At 43.6% G+C, this 10,566-nt stretch overlaps 1 protein-coding gene across 1 annotated transcript; it reads right to left on the reverse strand.

Annotated features, from left to right (window-relative positions):
* Positions 1–3,399: 3,399 nt before the first annotated feature.
* Positions 3,400–6,431, reverse strand: adra2a (adrenoceptor alpha 2A). The gene is made up of 3 exons (XM_028795836.2): positions 5,875–6,431; positions 5,576–5,781; positions 3,400–5,430 (listed from the first exon to the last, which is right to left on the reverse strand). The coding sequence occupies exon 3, from the start codon at positions 5,218–5,220 to the stop codon at positions 3,937–3,939; it is 1,284 nt and encodes a 427-aa protein (XP_028651669.1). The 5' UTR covers positions 5,221–5,430; positions 5,576–5,781; positions 5,875–6,431; the 3' UTR covers positions 3,400–3,936.
* Between the last annotated feature and the right edge of the window lie 4,135 nt (positions 6,432–10,566).

The following is a 10,566-nucleotide window of genomic DNA, read 5'->3' on the forward strand; positions in this document are numbered from 1 at the left end:
TATAGTGCCTTTATTATCTATCTATCTATCTGCTATATAGTGCCTTTATTATCTATCTATCTGTTATATAGCACCTTTAATCCTCTATCTATTATCCATCCATCCATTTTCCAACCCGCTGAATCCGAACACAGGGTCACGGGGGTCTGCTGGAGCCAATCCCAGCCAACACAGGGCACAAGGCAGGAACCAATCCCGGGCAGGATGCCAACCCACCGCAGTCTATCTATTATATAGTGCCTTTATTATAATAATAATAATAATAATAATAATTCATTACATTTATATAGCGCTTTTCTCAGTACTCAAAGCGCTATCCACACAGGGAGGAACCGGGAAGCGAACCCACAATCTTCCACAGTCTCCTTACTGCAAAGCAGAAGATAATAAAGGCACTATATAATAGATAGATAGATAGATAGATAGATAGATAGATAGATAGATAGATAGATAGATAGATAGATAGATAGATAGATAATAAAGGCACCATATAATAGATTGATTGAAGATTACAGGTGCTATATAGTAGAATCTATTATATAGCACCTTTAATCTTCTATCTATCTGTTATACAGTGCCTTCAGTTACGTGTATATTTGTGTGTGTGCGTTAACTGTACCATTGTTTGTTTTTTTTTCTCTTTAAGCAAACTGAATTACACATACACAGCAGATCCTTTATGCTACTTCAACATGTAAATTCATTTAGGGCCCCAGAGACACACACCACACAAAAATTTATTTTGCATGCAGCTCATAATCTCTGTCTTTATCCTAAGCTCTGTGTCTTTCATGATAAATGAAGCAGTGCAACGTAAATTAGCTACCATACAACACACAAAAGATGAACTATGTAACACTTGTGTATGCAAAGTGAATTTCTGCACATAGTGATATTTTAACAATATACATAAAAATGTAACAGTACATATAAGACTTCAGTGGCTTCCCAAAACTTTACCTGTGCTAAATGTTCAAATGCGCTGTTAGAGTCGAGTGCGAGGCGCTACATTCCAAACTGCTGTTTGCTTGAATAACAAAAGCAGCGCTGATTACCTGAACTATAACGGCTTCAATGAAACTTTCACAGTTTAAGTGAACTGAAGTATCATGAAGGGCACCACATAGAAAGTCAGCTGTTAACTGCCAACAGATTTGTTGTGTATACTAATTATAGCGCCTTGCATGATACTTTAATATTGTAAGTTAATTGAATCCTCATGAAAGGCAGCTGCATATATAATATATTTTATGGTGATATGTTGTGCATTTTTTCCCCACAGTGCTTTTCACCAAATGTAAAGCATGTTAATGTAAGGCACTCTATGTAAACACTTTGTCTTACCTGCCACAATCTGCGCTGTGTTAAATGACCCCAAGCACTCTGAAAACAGAGAGTGACACACACGCCATTTCAGAATTCAGTTTACTTGCATAGCACAGTCAGCAGTGGTCAGGCTGCGGTGCCTTTTGTGACCCTGAGACAGTGGGAGTTAATCAAAGGACCATGAAAGGCACACAAAAGCAAACTGTCCAAAGGCAGCGGCTTTGCTGCGTGTATAAACTGTTTTTTTTTTGTATATAGTGCCTTTCATGATACTTTGACAGTCTGTTCATTTAAGCACACCACATGTACAGTAAAAGTGAATTTGCTTGCACAAAGAACACCAGTGTGAAGTTAACCCACATAAACATGTAACACGCTATAAATAAAACATAGCGAATTGCCAAGCAAGCTCACCTGTGCTAAATTCTCACATATGCCAGTTAGAGTGAAAGGCGCTACATTTGAAAATTGACTTTGCTTGACTGGAAGAATCACCAGTGACTCAGTTACAGCGCCTTTAAATATCCTCAAAGTATCATGTAAACTGAGCCTTTTAGCATATAGCGCCTTTCACGACACTTTGACGGTACATTCATTTAAGTCCAGCACAACTCAGCCTCATTACTATCATCTCTTGTTGGCTCCATTTCCCTCTCTTGTTTCTCCAACTGGCACACAGGCAGCTGAAGTGACTCGCTTGGTGGTCACACAGTGCCAGCCGGCAGCAGGACCTGACGTCCGCAGTCTGTACCACTGTGCCACACTAACCCCCCATGTGATCAATTAACCCTCACAGCGTTAAAGCAGAGTGAAAGGCACCACATTGCACAATTCCGTTTGCCTGAACAGCTAAATAACCGGTGACCTGCAACGCGTTTAATGAGACTTTAATGAGTGCCACATACAAAAATGAGCTGCTAAACACTGGACATTATGCTCTGCATGTGAGGTGCCATCGTTAATTATGCTTAACAGTCTGTGTCTTAATATAAATACCATGAAAGGCATTACGAACTGAAAGACCACCCTTTATATTCCAACACACATACAGTGCTGTCCAAGCACCAAAAGAGGCCAATCTGACCATCAGAAGCATTACGTCTTATACTGTTAAAGTACGATAAGAGGCACATTCAGACTGCACTGCCGCTGACCATCCTCAAGCGTACTTGTGGCAGCCCCCCTGTGCCCAGTGTAAAAAGACACTGGCCCTGCGCAGCTCCTCCTCCTCGCCCATGCCACACACTTTGGACCTCACTCCACACTATAAATGTCTTCACTATCGGACGGATGCGCCCCCCCCCCCCAATTGCTTCTTTATACACTTTACTGCTCTTCTGCTTTGGGAATCAAGGCCTAATTTAATTTCTCCATTCTGCTTTCCGAATTCGCCATTTCAACCAGAACATATGAAGAGGAAGAAAAAAAAAAAAGTGGATTTACAATATAATTGACTTTCCTAATGGTGATTGTTATCAGAAATGGCCTTCCTGCTCCACATAATATCTATTGATAATTCAATCATTTTTAGATCGTCAGCCTGCCGAATGGCCCCAGCCATTTGCTCTCTTCCTTTTTTGACTCTCGGACTGCACTTTATTCTTGTGTGTGGGCTTCAGTATGGGGTTGTGGTGGTGGGGCACTTTCTGCCCGTCTATGCATGGACCCGTCCAATTCTAAAAAGCTCACCAGACCACTGAGGCAGAATGAAAGGCCCACCGAAGAGAGCAACAGGAGATAAGAGAGAAGCCCCTGCTGCTGACGCACAGTCCAGTCCGAGGCCTAAGTGGCAGGACATGGCGCACTACCAACTTTGCTTTCTTTACAATGAAACACCAATGATTAGACCTGACAGAAAATCAATGCGAGGCAAAAAATCAAGAAAGAAAGAAAGAAATAAAGACGACGTGCTGTCAAAGGACGCCATACAGTGCGCCCGTGGTAAATCTGTTAAAACCAATCCAAGCCCCCGGTAATAACATTATAGATATCGACAGACCACTTAGGTGTGATGAGGCTGTTGGCTTCATCACTCCAGCTGGAAAATGAAAATAAATAAATAAATAAATAAAAACAAATAACGCTTAGCTCCAAACGTTCATTTGCATTTATTCGGCCTCCTTCTCCAGTGCTCTTGTGCTGTTCAGCTGTATTTTGGTATTTGGCTTTGGCAGCCACTTTCTGCAATACAGGTAATATTTAATGATGAGCTGATAATGTTTTCAGAAATGTACAAGTTCAATCAACTTTACAAAAATATTGCATATAATAATAATAATAATAATACAATAGTAATAATAATCATAATAGCCTGACGGACTCATTTGTGAAAAAGTTCTCATTGTGCATTATTCACAAGTCTTTCTCACTTGATGTCAGCGTGAACAGTAGTTTGGTCTCAGTTGTAGTTTTCTCAGGTCATTTTTACAGATATGTAATAAAAGCTCTCTTTCATTTCGCAACTGTACACAAACAGAAGAATGACAGCAGCTTCTCCTCTCACATCTAAAAGTCTCTCCTGCGGCTCTCGGATGTCGTTCAGATCGCAGCAGCAAACACCGGAGCAGTGAACGTGGAACTGTACATTAGACATCCTGCAAGACACTGGCTTTAAACCATTCGTTTTTTGTCACCCCGACACAGGATCTTTTTAAAAGACCTCCGAAAGTCATGATTGAAGATGGTGTAAATAACTGGGTTCAGGGAACTGTTGCAGTATCCAAACCAGAAGAAGAATTTGAACAAAGTCTCCGGGACGCAGCAGGAGCCACAAATGGCAGTCAGGCTGTAGGTGAAAAAAAAAGGAAACCAGCAGATGACAAAGACGCCGATGACGACCGCCAGGACAAAGGTGAACCTCTTCTCGCGGTTTTGGCGTCCTTTCCATCGTGAGCCCTTCATGCTGCGCTCCAGCTCCTTTTTGGGCAGGCTGTCCCCAGGTTTGATTTGGCTCAGTTTGGTCTTCCCTTTGCCTCTGGCCTTGCTGCTCTTTGCCTTAATGGAGCACGGGTTGTTGACGTTGTGGTCGGAGGAGGACGACTCCTCCATGTCGATTCCATTCATCTCGCCGTCTTCTCCCGGATCGGCCTCGCCGTTGACGTTGCCCCCGTTGAGCTTCTCGGGACAGTCCTTGTCGGCAAAGCCGTTCTGCTTTTTGTCCGCCTCCTCGTTGTTTCTCTTACTCGGGGGTACTCTTGTTCGCTTCTTGGCAATCTGGTAGATGCGAATGTAAACAAGAATCATGATGATGCATGGGGCAAAGAAGGAGCCTATAGAGGAGGAAATGATGTACCACTTCTCGTCGTTGATTTTGCACCGTGGGTCCTCTCGCACCCCACTTTCCTTCTCTATCGAAATTAAAGGTGGGAATGAAATGACGGCCGAAATCACCCATACGATGAATATAATGCATTTAATTCTTCTAGGTGTCCTCTTCAGATTGTACTCAATAGCCTGGGTGATGGACCAGTACCTGTCAAGGCTGATGGCACAAAGGTGAACAATTGAAGAAGTGCAAAACAAGACATCCAAGGCAAGATAGATCTCACACCACACTTTGCCAAAATACCAGTAGCCCATTAGCTCATTGGCCAAGGAAAATGGCATGACCAAGGTGGCCACCAAAATGTCTGCAGACGCTAAAGAAACTAAGAATAAATTCTGGGGGGCTTTCAGGGACCTGCTGGTGAACACTGCAATCACGACCAGCACGTTGCCAAAGACGGTCAACAGGATGAGAATGCTGACTAAGACGGTGAGCGACACGGTGACTTGAATGGTGTAAGTGGCCCCCTTGTCCTCGGTCTGGTTCGCAGTCCCATTACAGTTACACGTTAGGCACTCCATTGCTGACAATGGCCCCTTCTCCAGCGGCTGCGTCTCTAAGTTGAACATGAAATTTTCTACTCAGCCTCAGCTTGAGGTGGGTGGCTGGGTGGGGGGGTCTTTGTTTGTTTCTTTCTTTCTTCCGTTCTTTTTTTTTTTTTTTAAATGTTATTCTGCCAGCCGTCGGACTTCACTGCCCTCATGTTTATTCTTTTCTTCCTTTGCCCTTTCTTTGCTCTCCGACATGAATGAATCGATGATTTATTCCATCCTCGGGTTCTAAAAGCAACGTAGAGAAGAGTTAGGCGTGCCCGCTCAGTGCCGCTGACATACTGACTGAAGAACGACAAAACTTCACGCGCAAACTAAAATCACACACACAGGCGTGTCGCCCGCTGCAACATGCTAATAGAATCCCACTTACCTGAAACGAGGGGCGGCTAAGCTCCGAGCGCCTGTCGGGCGATTCCTCTCAAGTTTAAAGTCGCCCCTTCATTTACACGCAAGCACTGAAATGACAGCCGATTGAGAGCAGATAGTAAATCCCACAAAAAAAAAAAGGTCTTCTTCTTGTTCTTCTTTCTGAAATCCGCGTCAGTTTCAGCCCTGGCAGATGTAAAGTTCTTAAGCCTTCAAAAAAAAACAAAAACAAACTGTCAATTCGTTTCAACTAAACGACGTTTCTCGGGCTCAGTCGACAGCCTTTAATTCTGTCTTTCTCACGTGGAAATCTGAAATTGAGCAATCCAGTTCATTTTCCAGCAAAGCAGTGGTCCAGCCCCGGTGCCTTCAAGCTGTTAGCTCTTTTATAGCTCTCGAGATACGTTCAGTTTTCAGCAGCAGTCGTCAGAAACCACGTGGAAACAAAGTCTGCGCTTCAAACTAAATAGGAGAGAAAGGCGGGCGGGGGGGAGCAGAAGAAAGGAAAGGACGGAGGGAGCGGAAAGACAAAACGAATGGGAGAGCGGAGTGATCGGAGTGATCGGAGTCCGTGGACCGAGAGTGGCAAAGAGCAAAAAAAGGGCAAACGGAAAGCCGGCGAGTGAAAGGACCGTGCGAAGAAGTGAAAAGTGTGCAAAGGATGAGATGAGAAGGGGGTGATTTTAGCAATGACGGACTTAAAAGAAGAGGTGGTAGAAAAAAAAAAAGAAAACAGGAAAGCGGGATCAGAATAGATGACCGGAAGAATGGAAGGAGCTTGTGATGAATACACACACATAATAAAGAAAGTGCAAGAGGGACGAGATACGCGGCAGAATGAAACAAAAAGGGAGGGGCAGTGAATGTGTGTGTGTGAGAGAGAGAGAGAGAGAGAGAGAGAGAGAGAGGGAGAGAGAGGCGCCGTCACGCCTCTTATTGCAAATGCATCAGAACCAATAGGACCAAAGTGAACCCTGCGATGGACTGGCATCCCGCTCAGGATTCCAGTTTTGCCCCTGATATCCCCTGCGACACTGTAACGGGGTAAGCAGTTTTAGACCATAATGGACGAAGGACCAAAGAGCATGTTGATGGCATGATCTGTGAAAAACACAACATAAAATTAAGTCTCGCTGATTGTCTAAACCATGCAGCGATTTCTGAATGACCTCTCGTGTGCAGATTTTCCAGTCCGTTCCGTTTAGATCGTGGAGGACTTAAGATAAATAACTCACTTGAGTTGGTGAGTATTGAGAGCGGATCTAAGTAGGTGAGACTGCTGTACATTACAGAACTGGGAGAACAAATGTACGCTTATTTAGCACCGTGCATGCCCGTAGTGTGACAGCTTGTTATACTCTGGCATTGTAAACCCGTTAGAGTGGATATAAGACATCGAGACAAATGATTTCTTCATCTGTAAACGTAAAGGGAATAATAGTTTAAAGGGGGCTATCTTGAAGAGATCTTACACACTGATTGTCGGGCTTTAGTTTATTGCAACGTATCAGGAAAAAACAACATTTTGAAGGCAAGTTGTATTACGCACGGCTTTGCTGCGTGTATAAACTGTTTTTTTTTTGTATATAGTGCCTTTCATGATACTTTGACAGTCTGTTCATTTAAGCACACCACATGTACAGTAAAAGTGAATTTGCTTGCACAAAGAACACCAGTGTTAAGTTAACAACACTGCGCTGTAAACAGGGATGTAAAGATAAGTACCTGCCGTTATATATTCACCAATACATAAATCTGAAAAGAAGTATTCTGTAGTTTTCACTGTGACGGCGTGCTTTTCTTTTCCCTGGCGAAAAGAGGAGAATACGTCTAATTACATTTTTTCTATAAAAATGAATTAAGCCAAAGAACTCTGCGGATGCTGTTAAATGAAATCTGAAATCACGTCAGGCGATTCCCAAACAAGAACAGACTTTCACACAGAGAGAATAGAAGCAGCATGTTATTAGCTGCGTGCTGCTTCCAGTAATTTGCGAGCAAACTTCCTGAGCTAACGCGTTAGTTTGGTTTTCGCGAGCCGCTGTTTCAGGACCGTGGACAGAGTGCGAGGATGCAGCGACATCTGCCGGCTGAACGAACACACGCGCTGTAGTTAAACTAACCCACAGGTGAGCATATTGACGAAAAATAAGGCGTCTATTGTAACAAGGTCTGAGATGAATCATTTTAGTAAAAGACTGGTCAGTGATTTTCTCAGCGGGTGGCCGCAGTGTGTGCCAGCGTGACCTGCTCCCTAGGCTCCCGTACACTCGCAGTGCGTCATCCCATTTCAAAGCCGATTTCACTTGAGCCGTGAGACGGCTGTGGAATTACGTAATGTCTTCACACATTTATAATAATAATAATAATAATTATAACTCTTTTAATTTATATAGCGCTTTTCTCAATACTCAAAGCGCTCTCTACAATCTTCTTACTGCAGAGCAGCAACACTACCACTGCGCATTTCTCTCAATGTAGGTAATTCAGGAATAAAACAAATCAAGCAAAAGAACACACCGTTAACATGTTATGTCTTATTACAAGTAAAATACATTAGAAGTTAATTTTAAACCCTCAGTTGTATTCGAATGTCCATTACGAAATCGTGCTTTGCGCAAGAACAGCGCCTCTTGCTCTATAAACGTCATTTACGCACCGGCTATCATGGAAACTTTTCTATTTTCTCATAAAATACATTTGGCTTTGGTGTGTTTGTACACTTGACGTCTTTAAAATCAGAATTTCGACATTTAGGAGATCACCCAAAAAATAAAATGGTGGCGTCCTACCAAAACAGAACGAATGCATGCGCTTTCGTTAAACGGTAAACGGATGGCTTACAAACGGAGTCTGGGAGACTGTGGCCCTCCCGGTTCCGGGATATTTCGTTTATGGGGGTTCTGCTTGGTGGAGCAAACCTCTTCACATAATAGGATTTAATTTGCCAGCTTCGGTAACGTTAGTGACATTTTTCAATTGAGTTAAATGTTTCTTCTTTTAAGCGGCATTTCAATCCAGTATCGGAACTCAACGGTGAAAAGGGCACGGCGAACGGAAGGACGAACGCCAGCGTGTGGACACAGTTACTTCATAAAGCTGAAACTAAGGTTGATATTTAAACGGACGACTTTTAAAATGTAGAAAGACTAAATTGTATGGTTAATATCGGGTGACTGCGGAATCGGCGCTCAGAGGTCATTTTTGAAGTCGGAGCCTCAGCGTCTGTAACGGGCCGGTGCTTCTGATAAATACCAACGGCGCCTTGTTCTTCGTTTCAAACCAATATGGCTACGTTAATGTCAGATTACTGCTAATCTTTGGCTGACGCCTTTATCGAAGACGACGTACAATATCTGGGATACAACTGGTTACACGTCTTTTCTTTTTCTCCAGTCAGGACAAAGGCATGTGAAGTGTCTTGCTCAGGGTCACACCGTGTCAGTATCAGGATTAGAACACTCAACCTCAGGGTTTGAGGACAAAAGCCCCATAACACGACTTAACATGACGCATGGATCAAAGGGAATTCAGAACAACACAGAAACTGTTTCTAAAGCAGAATATCATGACGTTCTCCACCCTGCTTAACCCAGAAGAGCCAGAGCCTATGCAGACAGCAGGGAACAACCCTGGACAGGCATGAGTCCACCGCAGGGCCCACGCATGCAGGGGTCAACTAACTTTAATTGTGCAGGAAAGCCCACCGCAACACCAGCAAAGTCGGGGGCACTGCCCAAAATAGGATAATACAAAAAAAATGGCAGGCATACTTTGCAAAGCTCAACGTTAACGATATTACAGTGAGGCTAATGTTTATTTCATTGGCAGGCTGATTTAAAGTACATTACCAGTAAGAGTTTGCAGGTCACACCATTCTGCCTCATCATTACCTGTCCACTCATTTTCTAAATCCTCTTTTCCAGAGTAGGATTGCCGGGAAGCTGCAGCCAAAACCCAGCAAGATTCGTGTGCAAGGAAAGAACCAGCAAATCTCACGGTGAACACACACTCACACACACACACACACACACACTCACACTTATAAGGGACCAGTTTAGCATCGGCCATCCACCTAACAAACCGCTCTCACAAATACTGGTTCTTTAACGACACAGCATGGTTCTTTACTGGGTTGTGACGTTGCACCATTGCTTGACCAAACACCATGTCATTCTGAGGCCAGTTCTTTGCATATGAAGTTAGTTCTTTGTGCTTTGAAAAACTTCCTAATGTGCAGTAAAAACTGAACTCTTTAATGTTTGGAGGGCTACCTATAGCAGGACACAAACAGAAGAGGGAAACCTGGACTTCATCTGCGTTATTGTACGCAGCACGAGTCCTTTTCAAATCATGAGCCACTGGTATTTCACAAACCTGCTACCATCTGTTCAGGGTATGGAGGACAGGGTCCTTCTGGAATCTTCATAGGGATGGGCCCAAAAATGGTTCCTCTATGTCATCGCTCTGAAGAACCTCTCCAGCACCTTTATTGTTGGGAACTCCAGCCTCATATGCCCCATAAATGTTCTTTTTCACGGTTTCATTGGCTTTACTATCAATCCATCACAATCTGGTCTCCAGTAATGGGGCTAAGCTCCATAACCAAATCTCAAAGAGATGTGTCATGTGTAAAATCGGTGGCCATCGGTATGGCTTCGAGATTCGAGACGGAGGGCGGACACACCACACGCGAGTCCCATTTGTTGCGTGTCCTCCAAGTTTCCGTGTGGATTTTTTATTGCCACGCATCACAGACTTACAGGTGGGGCAAACGGGCCGTGGGTTTGAGTTGTGTGCCCACCAATAAACTGGCACAGCAAGATCACCAATTTGAATGACCGACTTGGGGTGTCTATACAGAAACAAGGCCACCATGAGTCCAGTTTTAACGGTTACTTCAACATTGCCAGGGTTCGTTTAATGCCGGTGGGTTTGCTTTCACTCGGTACTTGAGTTCTGGAAATGGAAGATTAAACAACAAGTAAAGCAAGT

This window comes from Erpetoichthys calabaricus, chromosome 2, assembly GCF_900747795.2.
Source record: "Erpetoichthys calabaricus chromosome 2, fErpCal1.3, whole genome shotgun sequence".
Taxonomy (NCBI): domain Eukaryota; kingdom Metazoa; phylum Chordata; class Cladistia; order Polypteriformes; family Polypteridae; genus Erpetoichthys; species Erpetoichthys calabaricus.